We start from the raw sequence: 18,114 nt of genomic DNA, 5'->3' as shown, positions 1-18,114 counted from the left end.
ATTTTATAGCTTTAATAATATAAAGTGACCAAAGGGGGTGGAAGGAGCAGTAATTAAGCAAAATAAATCATTCCAGATTACAATTTAGAGCTTCTATGATAATTTGCTTATTTTTTTAAAGATTTTATTTATTTTGAGAGAGATGGAAGGGTTGGAGAAAGAGAAGGTGAGAAACATCAATGTGTCAGAGAGACATCCACCAGTTGCCTCTCACATGCCCCCAACCGGGGGCCCCGCCTGCCACGCAGGCATGTGCTCTGATTGGGAACCGAACCAGCAACCCGAACCAGTCTGCAGGCCAGTGCTCAGTCCACTAAGGCACACCAGCCAGGGCATAATTTACTTATTTTTTGACTATACATGAAAGATGACATTGAAAATGGCAAATTTTTTGGCATCTACAGCAAACGAAACAAAACGTTGCTGAGATTTACTTCTGCAGAAATTCTTTGAACTCCAGTTGTCTGAATACAGATGTATTTCAAAAGTTCATTTTTCAATCTCTTCTTTGCAATTTTGAAGACATTTCCTATCAAAAACATGTTCCAAATAGGTTTTCAAAACAGTAAATCTCAGATTTTTAAATTCATAATGTTTCAACATAATAGTAACCCTAGCCCTAAGCACCAATCCTCCAGAATATCTGGACTCATTTCCCTTTTGAGTATGGTATTTCCCAAGGTATTAATTTCCCAGTCCTAAATTGACCCTTTTAGTCCTAAAAAACCTGAGACTTGAATTTGGGGGTCTGCAAAAAAGAGAAATTACAGAGGTGGAGCAAAGGCAGTGTTTTAAACTACACAACCTTCTCTTATGTTCTTCAAACTTTTGCCTAAGTGATTCTTAAAAGGATTTTTGAAAAACCACATGTATGTATATCCTTTCACATATTTTTGTATTGATATCTAAAATTTTTATCTTCACTTTAAAGGATTAGATTTCTTATAATAATAAAATAATGTCTCATTGTAAATATTCATTCTGAAATCTTTTAAATGTATAGAAATGAATTTAAATTCAATAGTAATATCATGACTGTATCATCAACCATTTTTAAAAATATATAAACTCTTTGTGAAGAGCTGGAACTCTTGCTGTGTCATCTGTGCCCCTTTGGGGACTAGGACCTGTAATCACAAAGAGCTCAGTTTGTGGAAATGAGAAGCACAAAGTTGACCAGTGGATCGTTAGGAGTGAAAGTCAGAGAGGTACTGCTTCTGCTTCCACTCCCAAATCTGTGTATTATTCTAATCAGAGCCATGAAAGCATGTAAAAGGCTTTGATTTAATGAGAATAGTAAATCCGTAAGGATAGGAACCTCATCCTTATAGAGTAATTGCCTCTAACCTGATGTTTCACCAAACTAGTCCAGTGCTCTATCAGGATGGCAGCTTGTGGATGATACATGTCACATGATCAGTGGATCCCGTTGTCATGGGCTTCCTCCAACACCTATTTACTATAAAGTGGATACTTGGTCTGATGTGATGTTATGTGGGATACCTTGCCTGTGAATCAAACACTCCAGAGCCCTTAAGATAGTGATGCTGGCTGAGGCCGTGTAGACAGAAAGGCAAACCCACAGAAAATACATATCTATTCTTATGAGAATGAACCCTAGCCCTTCCAGAATAAAAGGGGCCCGAAATAGCCAACATTCCAGCAAGTTGCCCATTGGTCTTGTGGAATGATGCTGTATCAATGCTAAGTATTGCTTTTTGTCAATGGTAAGTTGGACATTTAGTGTTGGGAGTAGCTAGAAGCTGCTTTGGTAAGTGGTGCGTTAATGCTGTTGAGTCCATGTAGTCCACTGTTCCAGCCCTCGAGTGGCCAGTGCAAGGACTGCCCGACATAAACTGGATTGACCTGTCCACTTGACTGTTCAGTGCCTCTTTCATGGTGGGTATTCTCTGTTGGCTGTTAGTCTATAACTAAAAGATTACCATACTTCCTACTCCCATATGTTTGTTCATCTGTATACCAGACCGTTTTGTCCCCGATTTGTTTTTTTCCACTCATGTCCCTGACCATTCGACCAGACCTTTCACCACTGCCCATAATTCCATGTACATTCTCACCCTGAGCTGCTTTTTTTACCCTAGTGAATGACATGGTGTACCACCAGAGATCTGCCCATTGAAATGGTTTTTCCCTTGCCACCGTCTTTGAAGACTGCCCATAAATAAGGCTTCAGTTCAGCTCCTACCCATTTTTAGCTTTACACACTTACTGAGCCATCCCATTTGTAAATCACATGTAGGCTTTTTTCTCCTCCTCTACCTGATCATACAGGATCACCCACAAAACCAAACATGTTAGCGAAGGAAACAGCACTGGTGTAACAGTGGTTGATACCTTGGGCATCTGGCCTACTTCCTCATACTTGCCTCTGTCTACTTTGTGGTCCTTAAGACTTGGTGGTCCAACAAGACAAAACTGATGATAGGCAGCAGTGGGAAACGGAGTCTCTTACAAGGTATTAATTGGCATTTTGTTCCAGACATCCTTTAAAAGGATTTTGTACAGCAAACCTTGGAAGAGAATCTCTCTCCAGAACAGAAGGAAAGTTTGCTTATTTATCAAAATAAAAACAGCTCCCTCCAGGGCAAAGGTCAGACAGGTTTGTTTGCAGCCCATTATACAAGATTCAACTTTCCTAAATTCGGGCTCTTCGGCTGTGATGTAAGACTGTGAAATGAATTCTTGTGATTTCTTCTAGAAGTTTGTAGGTTTTACAATAGTAGATTTCACATTTAGGTCTATACGTCACTTCGGGTCAGTTTGTAAGGTGAAGGTGAGAGATCAGTTTTCTCCATGTGGATGAGTTCTAGCATCATTTGTTGAAAAGACTACCGTTTTTACTGTTGAATTATTTTGGCACGTTTGTAGACAATCAGTTCACGACGTATGGATGGATGTATCTAAAGGGCTTCTATTTTCTTCCACAGAGCTACATGTCTCTCCTTATATCTGGATTACTATAGCTCTATAGCAAGTCTTAAAATCAGAGTTTGAGCCTTCCAACTCTGGTTTTCTTTTCAAATTGTTTGGGCTAGTCTAGAGCCTTTACATTTCCATATAAAGTTTAGAATCAGCTTTTCAATTTCTTCAAATCTTCTCAACAATATTTTGTAGTTTTCAGTGTGCATGTCCTGTAAATATTATATTTACTCATTTTGAATCATTACTAGTATATAAACTATAGCTTTTTTAAAAATTATTGATTTTTAGATAGAGAGGGGGAAGGGAAAGGAGGGGAGGGGAGAGAAAACATCGATTTGTTGTTCCACTCATTGGTTGATTCTTGTGTGTACCCTGACTGGGCATCGAACCCACAGCCTTGATGTATTTGGATGATATGACAACCAACTGAGCTACCTGGCCGGAGTAGAACTATAACTTTTTGTATACTGATCTTGAAGCCTGTGACTATGCTAGGCTCATTTTTTAGTTCCAGTAGTGTGTGTGTGTGTGTGTGTGTGTGTAGGTATCTTAGGATTTTCTACATACACATAACTACAATAAAGGACACTTTTGTTTCTTTTCCAATACGTATGTTTTTTGGTTTTGCCTTATTGTACTAGCTAGGACCTACAATAGTAGTGAGAATAAGTATCCTTGTCATACTCCTTATCTTAGGAAGAAATAGTTCAGTCTTGTACCATTATATATTATGTTAGCTACAGGTTATTCTTAAATACCCTTCATTACATTAAGGAAGTTCCCTTTTATATCTAGTTTGCTGAGAACTTTGTATCTTGAACAGATGACTGTCAATTGATCTGACTGCATATATTAAGATGACTATATGGCTTTCCTTCTGTTAATATGGTAAATTATATGTACTGACTTTTAAATATTAACCCAATCTTAAATTCTTAAAAATCTTATAGGATGCACCACATTTGGTCATCATGCATTATCCTTTCTACATATTGTGAGAATTGACCTGTTAATATTCTCTTAAGGATTTTTGTGTCTTTGCTCATGATAACAGACTGTAGTTTTTTTTGTATTTTGTCTTGCGGGGGTGAGGGGTAGGATTATATGTCTTTCACTATTTCTATTGCCTGCAGAATTTTAAATTCTAGATTTGCCCCACTCTTCTTTTCTCCCTCACCACCCAGTCTCCAAAGTGACTGCACTTTTACTCTCTTCTCAAGCAGCAATGCCTTCTGAGATTGCCGCATGAACGCTGCACACTAAGTCCATTTCTAGATATGTAGCACTCTGATCCACCCAAACTCTTTTTCAATATTTTTGCATGTAGGATGGGCTTTCTCTTTCTGGAAGTCTTTTTTCTTTTTGGTTCAATGTTAAGTTATCTATTCAACTACTCTTTCTCAATTTTCCTGGACTTTCCTTGCTTTCCACAAAGGCTTACTATAAAAACTTTGAGATAGCTCCACTGACATTTGTTTTTTATATTCCTAAGTAATTTGAAGTTTGTAGTGTTATCTGTCTTCTAGATATCTTAAAGTTATGGGATATTTTTTCAGGCTGTATTCTTATGTACAGTTTTTCAGAGGACATGAAGAGAAATTCAAATATAGGTAACCATCATTATCTTAGGCACCCTGTAAATCCAGATTCATCCATTTTGGATCTGTTTTACCATTCACCCATTAATTTTCCACCTTCCAATATGCTTATCTTTTCTATTTTCCCTATTCTTGTAGGTTTATGCTTTTGTCCTTGTAGGCTTGTGTCTTCATTGTTGTTCTGACAGAATTTTAATATGAAGCAAAACTAAATACAGTACTTTTATATTCAATCTGTTATCCTTACAGAAGAGTCTTTTCAAAGATCTGGAGAAACAGAATCAACTGTGGCAAATGCCAAGTGGTAAAAGCTCCTTATAGTTGATCACTTTTTTATTTAACTTGAATTTAAGATTCCAAAGATGCAGAATTAAAATATTTAGTATATTTTAAAATACCCTACTGGGTACTGACAGAACTCATATTTTCCTTTAACAAACACCTTTTCATGCTGGTTAACTTACTGGCTTACTAGTTAAAAGCACAATGTTTCATAAAACACATATTCCCATTTCAAACCTCCATGCAATTTTACTGCATAAGATCTGTGAACCTTAATTGTAAAGTGATACTAGCTAGTTATATCATTTGGTATGAGAATAATTTGGCTCAGGTAGCAAAAGAGAAAATAATGCATAACTGGTATACATTATTGGCTTTTCACATTCACTACTATGTTAGGCTTAATAAGGCACCCAAATGTGTACATATCCTTACATGGTGAATGTTACCTTACATGGTAAAATAAACTTTACAGAGTAGTAGTTAAGCTAAAGATCTTGAGATGGGAAGATAAACCTGGATAATTCCATGTGGGCCCAATATAATCACAATAGGCTTAGTAAGAGGGACACAGGAGGAGTCAGAGGCAGAGAAGGCAATGGGATGGTGGAAGCAGAGATTAAAGTGATACGGTCTGAAGGTGGCAGCCGTAAGCCAAGGAACACCACCACTAGAAACTGAAAAAGATAAGGAAATGAATTATCCTCACAGAGCATCCAGAAGAAATCATCCCTAATGACACTTTGACTTTAGCCCAGTGAAACTGATTTCAAATTTCTGACTTCCAGAATTTTAAGAGTAAATTTATGTTGTTTTAGCCACTAAATCTGTGGTAATATAGAGCAGCAACAGGGACATATATAATCACTTTTAAATGCAATGTACCTTAAAGGAAGACAAGGCAAAATATCTAACGTTACGATCAATACCATCTATCAGTTAATTACTTTATAGCAGAGGTAAGCATTTACTTCAAAGAAATTTATTTTGCCTCTCTTATTAAAAGGTTACCCCTTGACAGGGAAGTACAGATTTCGCTTTTGTGAAAGATAATCGAAGTGCTGAGTTCCTTGAATAAGATCTGTTCCTTTATTTTAAAACACACGGGACTACAGAAGAAATTCTGCTCATAAGAGAAAGAAGCAGTGATCAATTTACTGCTTAACAAATACTGTATTCAATTCCTTAACTTAGCCAAGGTCGAGATGTAATCAGACTCTACGAATGGAGAATTTAAAAATCAACTGAAGAAAGTAACATCATTTTTAAATTTGATCAAAAACCATTTTCATGTACAAAGCAAATTTATTATGTACAAAATAAATGTACATTCTTAAAAACTTTAAAATACAACTTTCAAAAGGACTAAAAAAGTGCAAAATTTTCAATTATTATGTTCAATCATGCTATACAGAAACAAATAAAATATTAGCTCATGTACACACATTGAAAAATTTTAAAACAGCACTCGATATAACAAAACAAAACATACATCTTATATATTTAATTGTAAAAGGGTGAAGAAGGGAAGAATGTATTGCACCAAATTAACAGTAACTTCATTATAATGAGAATATTAATCAAAATTATTTACACATGTTTATAGTTTAAATCTTTCTCAACTTCAAAACCTTTTTTGGCATACAAATATTCACTGAGTCACAGTCTGCACCGTCAATAATTAGATATAAATAAAGCTTAATATTTTTTTCCATGGTCCATTCCAGTAGAAAAAATGAGAAAGAATGTTTGATAACTATATAACTTCTTCAATTAAATATTTAAGTAGCAGCACAATTTGCAAGTTTTTAACATGTAATTCCAAATTTTCAGCTATCCTCCTCTGAAATGATTATGTGCATGTGTGTGTATAGATAAACATATATATTCAAGTCACCGTCACATCCCCAAAAAGCTGACATAAAAGACAAATCATTTGTATGATATTCTTCTGTCTTAATGGATGCACGTCTACAACAATGCATCTGACAGAAGATGACTGTCTGGCTAGCTCTCTGATTACTTTCAGCAAATTTTTCCTCCAAGTCTTTACAAGCAAATAGTTGGGGAAAGAAAAGCCATATCTGTTAGGAGTTTCTGAGGAGAACGTAACAGCCATATGGTTGTCTTAACAATTTTCGTTATGTAAGGCTAACTATAAAACTAACACTAGCCACAAAAAAATTTGGTTATGGTATTTATGAATCACAGAAAGCAGTAAAAAACAGAAAAAGGAAAAACAGTCTAAAATATAAAGGATTTTTAACAGTAAGATCTACTGTAATATACCATAATTTGGGGAGAAGTATAGAAACTACTATAACTAAATAATATAAAAGTTACCCCCCAAAAAAGGAATCAAAATCCCAAAGGAAGAAATAAAGTTATTCTCTTTAATCCCTCTATAAGAAACTTAAGAGGTTGAGATTCTTTTCAGTTAAGTCTGACAAGTGGTATCTCCTTACCAAAACAAGTTACTAAAGTGTTTGTTATATAATTTTAGCATTCTGAAGAACAAAGTAATGTCTATCACCAATAGTTTTTTTTTCCTTCAAAGTGCAAAAGAAGTACCTGTTGAATTTGTAGGTTGAGCCCAGTAAATCTTAAAACACATAGCTTACTGAATATGGGAAAATGTTTCCAAGAGAAAGAACGTCAAAATAGCATTTTAACATTAATTAGCACACTGGCTACCAGAGAATCTCTAATTTTAATACATATTAAACTGAACTATGTTATTTCCAAATAAAATTTTAATAGGTCCAATTAGATTGACTTCTTTTTTTTAAAAAGTTACATTTTAATCAATAAAATATAATTTTATCCAATCTTACCTAAATCCTAACTTGTTTTCCTATTGTCAAAATATAACATGACATTGAAACAGTATTACAAATAGATAATCACTTTGTACACTCAAATATAGTTATAAATTAAAATGAGACAACTATATTATAAGTGAACACACTCCATTAAAACTCCATTAACATTCAACTGTGAAAAATGAATGGTCAATTCTTTCAGTGACCAGACTGTGTTGTGATTGTTACTATTATTACGATAATATTTGCAACATCTTGAATTAGTGACTTTCTACTTGTTCTTTCCCCTGAAGTTCAGTGGCACTAAGATTATAGGCACTAAGGCAAAGGAAATACAGTTATGTCTGTCTTTTTTCACTAAAGCTATTAGCTTTCTAAATCAAAATCCTGTAATATATTTAGAAATCACCCACATATGACAAATGTCACTGAGATAATGCCAGAAGATGTGTCTGAAGATTTACTGCAATGTACCAGAAAAGTATTTGATAACACAGTCACTTTTACACAAGGTTCTTATATTGAAGAAAGTAACTTAAATCCTATAATTAAGGATGGCCTGATATTATTAATGTAGAAAATTGAATCATTTCCAATATAGGCCTAAATGTCTTAAATGTTAATGCTTTATTTTTTGTAATACTAGGACTTTGCAGATGAAAAATTGAAGATTATTTCCATACCGGAGCTATACTTACCAAAGTCATCATAAGCAGAAGGGCTTTATCCAGTACTTTTTAATTAGGAAAATTCTATTGATTAGAGCTTCAAGATTACAGAGCGCTATTTTTATTTTTAAGTCTAGCATTTTGTTACCTGTGCTTTTTACTAATACTTTTAAAATTGTTACCAAATTCAATATGCAAATATTCACTGACAGTCACTAGGATTAAAAAGCAAACATACACTGAGGGCAAGTATTAGTTACAAGTTTCAAATATGAAAGGTCTGAAGAAGGTTTATGATGATAATGCAACTGAAAAGGAAATTTAGGTGTTTCTATAGCATGAAACACAAAGAACCCATTTCAAGAAAATTTTAGATAAAATATCTCCCAGATAATGATAAAAACTATTTTCAAATAAACCTGTGAATATTAAATCTGATTTATAAAAATGAATGAATTCCTACAGGGTAAAATAGTTTAAGATTTAATATAATAATCCTGAGACATAATTCATTTTATATCAACAACATCTAGTAAAGTCATCCAGAGTACCGCCTTGACCTCTGTATATTCATAGAACTTTAGTAAATCTGATCTGCAATCTCAATTAAGAAAAACTGGCCTAGAAAATGCTAGATTCAAATTAAAGAAGTAAGGCTGTAGCCAACATTTTAATCATATTGAAATGATGACTGGTAACAATGTTGTCATTGCCTAATGTCACCAGAGAGAGTATCATCAGGACTCTGATGAAGGAAAACTCTCCAGAACAATGTTACATATGCGGTCACGTTTAAAACAAATCAAATGTTGAGTATATATGATAAATGAATTAGGCAAAAAAATATTAAGAATTAATTTTTTCTGAGAGACTGGTCACCTACTGGCAGAGAACAGTTTCAGCTGATGACAAACAGTACTTAGGGCAAGCTATGTGTCTGGCTAATAAAGGAAAACAGATTAGATTTAGAAAAGAAAAAGAATGTATTTCCTGTCTTATATCACTCAAAATCCATATCCTAAAGACAAGTTTAAGAACTTATTTATGGAAGTTTAATGATGTATTTGACAAGACCAACCTTCACCCCCCATGCTATTACATACTATATTATTTAATATTTATATAATATTGTCCATGAACTTGCATCTTTTCCTTGGAAAGGTAATAAAACAATGCTACTCATTTTTAAAATATAAATATATAAAAGGAGCTAACCTCTTTATATTCAATTAAAATATTTCCATTAGTGATTTCTTTAATAATAATATAAAATATACTGAAAGGCAAAGATCATGAGTCTATCATTAAATAAAAATCTGTTATTCAAGTTAAAAATTTTCTTTGCCTATTCCTATCCAAAATATAAAAAATCTTAGGTTAAGATTCAACTTTCAAGTCTAAATTCTAATTAAATATGAAGGCACACTTATTCCTTCAGAAGCATAAAGCTGATTTTCAACAATAGTTCTTAAGAATAATTTTATATTACCTACATAGAAAAAAAGCCTTACTGATATTCCTTACTAATGACAAGTGAATGCTTGGCATTTTCTCTCCTAGAAAAGCATATATCCTTAAAAAAAGCACTCTGACCTAAAGAAAATAGATAGAAACATTCATAGCTGACATGAGCTTCACAAACTTAAAATATTTTAAACCATCTAGCCAAACTTCATTGTCATGTACTTTCCTAATTTTCATGCCAGGATATATTTTATCTTCTGTCCTCCAATTTTAACTAAGAAAATGACAGAATACTGACTGGGGACAGCTGAAAAAAGGCTTACAAAGCTTCTTTATTCTCTAAGTGAGGACAGCTATTGTAGGTTTTCATGCTTGACTAAAATCATCTTATTATAAATCTCTCCTCATCAACAGGAAGCTGAGATTTTTATTTCCATCATCACCAGTGTCAAGAAACAAAAGCAAATGAAAAGTTCTGCAAAGACTTTATAGCAGCCAAGTTAAGAATATTCATTAACTAAAATATCCACCTGTTATTCTATTCTAATAATGTCATTACAATATAGAAATAATTTCTAGGGATAGCATCTCAATACACCAGAATCTCCCAAAGTATATCTTTCCAGTGATTTTATCTAGTGATTTTTAATTCAGTGGGCTAAACTGTTTAAAGAGAAATATATTATTCAGCTAATAGTCCCACTACATTTGCTATTTAATAGATAAACTTTAAGTTCTGTTCCTCTAGACTGTTGCCAGTATTCTAAGATTTTCCTTAAAATTCTGTATTTTGGGTTTTTACTTTTTGGACAGAGTAATAAAAGGTATAATTACACCACTCTGCACATCTACTGTTAGTGTAGAGTATCTATGTTACTGTGAACAAAGCTGTCTACTTGTGCTTTAAATGAATACTAACTACTTCTTCAGTTCCTCCATCTAAAAAGCAGCAAAGTAAAACACCACATACGTAGGAATTTTCCCTCAGTAATCTAAGTTAAACTTTTTGTAACTTGTAAGCATCCAAAATAATTTCTAAAACCATATTAAGTGACCTTAAAAATAAAGAAGGCATCCTTGTACCAAAATATCTGGATAAATAAGTAAAAGAAAATTTTGCAGTTTTGATTTAGAAAGGGTTTTTTTTTACAAGTCTATATTTAAAATATCAAAAATACTGTTAGTTCTGCCAACTTGAAACCTTCTAAAAATGTAAGGTAAAAATTAAAATAGTATCAAATAAACTAATGGAAGCAATAAATCTCAAAAAATCATAATTATCTCTATTGACTTGTTTTGAGACATTTTCACCACAAATTTCTTAAGTTCTCAAAAAGGAAATCTTCACATTTACATATGTTCTATTTTACAGTTGCTGTACCAATTTATTTCAATGTTATTTACCTAAAACATAACAGTTTTTTACTGAATAAAAAAGAGAGGATTTAAAGTCATTTGGAGGAAAATTATTCTAATATATAACCTTTTATTAGTCCAGACTGAAATCAAATCTATTGAAAAAGACTTCCCTATACAGAATCCTTTACTACTTATAAGTTGTACCCACTCACAGGGTTATAAAGAAAAGGGTAGTAGATAATGTGGGCAATAGGAGAGATGATTTGCCAAGGGAAAATTTTTCCAAGGTCCAATTGAGATGACAATTGGACATAAGGAATCTATGATTTGTGGGGTGTGAAAAAGAATATTATTTTAAGAAGCTATTAATGTAGAAAATATTCTTTTTTCCTGATCAAAGACCCCTTTAAGAAAGCCATGCAACCATTCATTCCTTTAAAAAAATGCAATTAACAGAATCTTCATACAATTTCAGGAGATTCATACATACCACAAAAAACATGGAATCTCAAATTAAGAACATCTGTAGTTGTAAAAGCTCTCTGACCAAACTCAAAAAATGACCTTATAAAATCGCTAGGTTTAACACGCTTTCTGAATTCCAAAATAAATTTGTCTTACTTTTACTATATAATCTTGAATAACAAAGCACAAAGTAACATTTAGCTATGTACAATATAATTAATAGTAATCCTCAAAGTTATACATAACATGAAAAAGAAATGTGGTTTTAAAAATTAGTATATCTAAATGGCTAGTTTAAGTTACACATGTCTTTCTATTCATTCATCTTTCACATGGAAGTCCTACTGAAAAACGTAATATATTTGGGTATCACTGCTAAGTCTTCTCATTACCAAGAGAAAACAGAGTATTTGCTTAGTAAAGAAAAAGTCAAGAAAGTTTGCACTTTGGAGATATAAATTGTGCTGCAAATGCTACAGAAAGGACCCAACCGTCAAAATCACAATCAGCATTTTGTATCTCTAGTTTCTCTTATTCTTACTCAACATTTATCATTATATTGTACCTTTCAATACATTTTCACTAGTAATGTGCTAAGTAGTATTGGAATGAGGCAAAGTGTAGTTTTAACAGTCTTATTTTCAACTTACTGTGAAAACTTGCAATTTATACTGAGTTTTGAAAATCCAAGTATGCAACAATCAGGAGTTTTACAAGTAAATTGATTTTTTAAAACATATGGTGGTCAGTAAATAGGAAAATGATTAACTAAAGAACATATTAAGAGCCATGTCTCTCAACTGTCTTATTATCTGTTCTCTTTTTTTAGGTATACCTTAAATACTGCTGTTCAGGATAATAAGAATATCAAATCTATTTTCTTCACTTTTAGAAGTTCATTTTTAAAAATGGATCTAATGATCATTAGAAATGGGTCACTAAATCTAATTAAATGTATTTTCTCAAATCTCAGCACAGACCAAGAATTAATTAAAAAGATTGAATTCAATTATGTTAATGGGAAACTTTTCAAGTGAATAGTAATACAATCTACATTTGTATACACGTATCACACCAAACTCTGGTAATCCCTAAGTGCTTTTCAGGGATAAAAGTCCTGGAAGATTTCAGATTGTTGAGAGATGTGGTTAAAGTGACAAAACAGTAAACCAAGTTTTCAGTTACCCATGACAGAAGACAGAAATAACAATCACTTGGAATCCTGAGTATTATATTCAGTTTCTCCAGATGAAATCTGGCTGAGCCGCTTGCTAGATCCCCAAAATTTTCGAGAAAGTTGACCTGAACGCATCTGTTTAAAATAAACCAGAAAAATGTTATTAAGGAAGAAAAGAAAGAATAAATAAAATTGATAAGATGACATTAATTTAGGAAAATGCAGAAAATGTAAGTTTGGTTAGCAGAATCACTTTAATGATTCTTCATTAATAATAACAGAAGAAAGAAATTCTCTACATTGAATGTCATTTAGCTGAGAATGGTCTAATGCCAATGTGTCAATTTTTAAGTGACCCAGTTATGCCAAAATTACCCAACTCCCTTACTTTATATATTAAAATTTTTTTTTTACTTCATTAAAATGATCTCTTCAGATTATATTTTATCTAACTAAGAAGATACAAAGGTTTGGGGATTTTCTCCTCTTGTATGAAGTACTATTAATGCCAACCACAAAGATAAGAAGTAACATGTTTCAATGAAAATAAATTTTTAATATTTGATATGAAAATTTCAAAAATTATTTACAATAAAAATGATAAAAACTAATTTAGAAAACAAGAATAGCATAAATTCTTTGATGGTAAGAATAACATTTTGTCTACCATTAGATTTGTACCACTTAGCCCATTTCTCAGCATATAAATATTATTAACTGAATCAATGAATAACTATCCCTCTAAAAATGCTTACACTTCTAGGTAGGGGGAAAAAAAACCCACATGGAAAACATTTCTCCCATCCAAGTACTAACCAGGCCTGACCCTGCTTAGCTTCTGAGATCAGACAAGATCAGGCGCGTTCAGGGTGGTATGGCCATAGTCAAAAACATTTTTCAATCTAATTATATGATTTGTTGGAATTACTTTCCCAAATGCAATCTACTTTTAAATGATGCTTTGTCTGCCATCCTTTTTAAATGGCTAATTTTCTTAGGCATGTTTATTGGAGTGATAAAACACAAGCCTAATGCAAAGACCCTGTGGCAAGCTTATTTTGCATTTTTGTTTCCAAATGTATTTCCAAAAATATATTTCCATTCATCTATTACTACTTTACCATCTAATTTATAAATATGCATTTCATACTGACAGTATAAGATATAAAACTGATGCATGTTTTAAAAATATACATTAATCAAGATTTTGACCTTTTAGATAAAAATAGATCTTAAAAAAGAATTTTTCCATAAATGATCTATTTAATTTCTACAGTCATATAGCAAGATTCAAAATATTAAATTTGATTATTTACTAAAGTAGATCTATAATTCAACTGATACAAAAATATAAAAAGATAAAAATACTTTTTTTCAACATCTACACATAATTCATATTATTGTGTTGCAGACTATATAAATCTTTCAACAAGGACAAAAACTTACTTGGTAAATATTAGGCAACATTGATTTAGACCTATAAAATGAAGTTGCTTTGGCACCTTTTCCCCAATCAATTTTTAAAAGAAGAGAGTCATTTCATTTTTAAAAGTTCGGTAAAATAAAAAACTGACAAATTTAAAAGGCACTTGAATAAACCACCAAAAGTGAAGCATACTCAAAAGAGTCAAGTCTGAGCAGAGTTCTTTAAGTAATCTTATTAGCAGAGGACAGGAGGGAACTATTTATCTGGGAAATTTATTTTTTTAATAATTTTTTAAAGATTTTATTTATTTTTCAAGAGCGGGGAAGAGAGGGAGCGAAACATCCGTATGTGAGAGAGACATCCACTGGTTGCCTCTCACACGCCCCCAACCAGGGACCTGGCCTGCAACCCAGGCATGTGCCATGACTGGGAATTGAACTGGTGACCTGTCAGTTCTCAGGCCAGCACTCAATCTACTCAGCCACACCAGCCAGGGCCAGATATCACATTTTAGATTTCTCAGAAAAGACCAATTATATTAATAAAAATTCACAGTGCTTAATTTGATGTGGTTTAACAATAAATTTTCTAGAATAATCACTAAATTACTTGGAGTAGCTGCTATTAAGTTTTCTTAAGAACAGTGTTAGAATTATATTGGAATATTTAGTAACTGATAAACTGCTGGCAAATGAATTCAGTGACTATAGGAAATTCATTGAGAATTAGTACATTATATGGAATATTTGTAGTTCCAAATAAAAAATGATGCTTTTATAAGAGGAAAACTGATATACAATCATGTTTGGTATTTGTTAAAATACAGTTTTATACAGGTCAGCTTTGCATGTTCTTGAACTTCATATAAATGGAATCATTCAGTATGTGCTCTTATGTCTTCTGTCTTTCAATAAGCATACTAAATTTTAAATTTATGTTGTATGTTTCAGAAATTTCTTCCTTTTATTGGTGGGAAATATTACATTGTACAATTATCCTAAATTTATTTATTTTCCTGTTAACAGACATTTTCAAATCTAATTTGAGATGATTATAAATAAAGTTAATATAAAAAATAAAGTAGCTTTATTGTTTGAGTCAACATTTCATTTTTTAAAAATTGCTTTTATTAAACATCTCAGTTCTATGGCCACAGGTGTGTATAGAGGAAGATGGGAGATGGTGGGGCTGGTTGAAATTCTTCAGGGTCTTGTCCTGCTGGTACAGAGACAGGCCCCATATTTTATTTTTTATAAAGGCTTTTATATACTAAAAATCCAAGAAGTGGTCTCGAATCTAGCTTTGGAAAGAGAAAATAGAAGACCATTCTTATTCACACAGAGTGACAGATGGAAACTGCCATATGTGAGCTTTCAATGATAAATACTGGCATCATTCTTGAATACTGACTTTATTGTCCTTTGAAACATCAAATTTTTAAAATCTGTTTATCCATAACAGATATTCTTGATTCAGTAGGAGCAAAGGAGAACCAAAGGAATACCACACAGTACGGGAAATGAAATTCTTCACTAGGTTTTACCTCTGCTGGCTTGCCAACACCTACTACAATCAATTTTCCATCTTCTAATCCTACAAGAATATGGCTGTATTCTTTGGTTACACAAACACAATGGATAGGCAATCGCATAGCTAATGGGGTGATGCTGAGATTCAAACTAGAAGAGAAAAAACACACACATAATTAATGGACATATAATAGATTCTTAGAATCTTATACCTGAAGTTAACTTAAGGAAAATCAAGTACTGCATTCTAATTTTACAGATGTGGGATTTAGCTTCAGAAGTCCATGTGCCAGAGGACTGGGGTGGGTGAGGCAGCAGCTGGCAGACTGGGTGGTCCCACATTTGAGTGCAGATAAACTGGGAGGAACAAACAAGTGGGGAGCAAGCACAGGAAACTGAACCCTCAAAACACTGGCTGTAAAATCCTGTGGGGGTTGCAGCAGCAGGACAAACTCCCAGCCTCACAGGAGAGTTCGTTGGAGAGACCCACAGGGTCCTAGAAGGTACACAAACCCATCCACCTGGGAATCAGCACCAGAAGGGCCCAATTTGCTTGTGGATAGCTGCGGAAATGACTGAAAGCTGACAGAGAGCAGAGCAAGTGGCACTGTTCCCTCTCAGACCCTTCCTCCACATACAGAGCCACAACACAGCCATGTGGGTTGCCCTGCTCTGGCGAATACATAAGGCCCCACCCCTTACTACATAACAGGTGCACCGAGACAAAATAATATGGCCCAAATGAAAGACAAGATCAAAGCTCCAGAAAAAAATATGACTAAGTGATGAAGAGATAGTCAACCTATCAGATGCACAGTTCAAAACTCTGGTAATCAGGACGCTCACAGAAATGGTTGAGTATGGTCACAAAATAGAGGAAGAAGTGAAGGCTATGAAAAGTGAAATAAAGGAAAAGGCACACGGAACCAACAGTGATGGGAAGGAAACTGGGACTCAAATCAACGGTTTGGAGCAGAAGGAAGAAATAAATATTCAACCAGAAAAGAATGAAGAAACAAGAATTCAAAAAAAATGAGGAGAGGCTTAGGAACCTCCAGGACAACTTTAAACATTCCAACATCCAAATCATAGGGGTGCCAGAAGGAGAAGAGGAAGAGCAAGAAATTGAAAACTTATTTGAAATCATAATGAAGGAGAACTTCCCTCATCTGGCAAAGGAAATAAGACTTCCAGGAAGCCCAGGTAGCTCAGAGTCCCAAAAAAGTTGGATCCAAGGAGGAACACACCAAGACACATCATAATTACATTACCCAAGATTAAAGATACGGAGAGAATCTTAAAAGCAGCAAGAGAAAAGGAGACAGTTACCTACAAAGGAGTTCCCATAAGACAACCAGCTGATTTCTCAAAAGAAACCTCACAGACAAGAAGGAGCTGGAAAGAAGTATTCCAAGTCATCAAAGGCAAGGACCTCCATCCAAGATTACTCTATCCAGCAAAGCTTTCATTTAGAATGGAAAGGCAGGTAAAGTGCTTTCCAGATAAGGTCACGTTAAAGGAGTTCATCATCACCAAGCCCGTATTATATGAAATGTTAAAGGGACTTATCTAAGGAAAAGAAGATAAACTATGAACAGTATAACGACAACAAACTCACAACTATCAACAACCAAACCTAAAAAAACAAAAACAAAGTAAGCAAACAACTAGAACAGGAAGAGAATCACAGAAATGGAGATCACATGGAGGGTTATCAGCGGGGAGGGGAGAGAGCAGGGGAAAAGGTACAGGGATAAGAAGCATAAATGGTAGGTTCAAAATAGACAAGGAGAGGTTAAGAACAGTATAGGAAAGGAGAAGTCAAAGAACTTTTATGTACAACCCATGGACATGAACTAAGGTGTGGAGGAATGCTCGTGGGAGGGCAGTGCATGGCAGAGGGGGATAAAGGGAGAAAAAAAAAGGGACAACAGTAACAGCATAATCGACAAAATACACTTAAAAAAAAAGGACAGATGAAGAGCTTCCCGGACAAGGACAAGGAAAGCTAAAGGAGTTCACCATCACCAAACCAGTAGTCTGTGAAATGTTAAAAAGGTCTTCTTTAAGAAGAAGAAAAAAATACGAGAATGAAATCACAATAAATACATATCTATTAACAATTGAATGTATAAAACAAATAAATAAGCAGAACAGAAATATAATCATAGATAAAGAGAATGATTTGATGGTTGGTTGCCAGATGGGAAGGGTGTCGGGGAGTGAATGATGAAAAAGGTGAAGGGATTAAGAATCACAAATTGGTAGTTACAGAATAGTCATGAGGATGTAAAGTACAGCATAGGGAAGAGAGTAAGCAAAGAACATATATGCAATGATCCATGGACATGGACAAAGGTGTGGGGATCGCCTAAGGGAGA

General features: G+C 33.7%; 1 protein-coding gene across 8 annotated transcripts in view; it reads right to left on the bottom strand.

Moving 5' to 3' along the window:
* Nucleotides 1–5,891: 5,891 nt before the first annotated feature.
* Nucleotides 5,892–18,114, bottom strand: part of NBEAL1 (neurobeachin like 1) — a 159,208-nt gene continuing 146,985 nt past the window's right edge. For all 8 annotated transcript variants that reach the window (XM_045197990.3, XM_071220689.1, XM_024563678.3 and 5 more), the window contains 2 exons: nt 15,748–15,883; nt 5,892–12,913 (listed from right to left, as the gene is read on the bottom strand). In XM_045197990.3, the coding sequence (XP_045053925.2) occupies nt 12,812–12,913; nt 15,748–15,883 (238 nt within the window). In that variant the 3' untranslated portion in view covers nt 5,892–12,811. The remainder of the gene's footprint in view (nt 12,914–15,747; nt 15,884–18,114) is intronic.

This window comes from Desmodus rotundus, chromosome 2 (assembly GCF_022682495.2).
Source record: "Desmodus rotundus isolate HL8 chromosome 2, HLdesRot8A.1, whole genome shotgun sequence".
NCBI lineage: Eukaryota > Metazoa > Chordata > Mammalia > Chiroptera > Phyllostomidae > Desmodus > Desmodus rotundus.
This window is presented reverse-complemented; position numbering and strand designations above follow the sequence as displayed.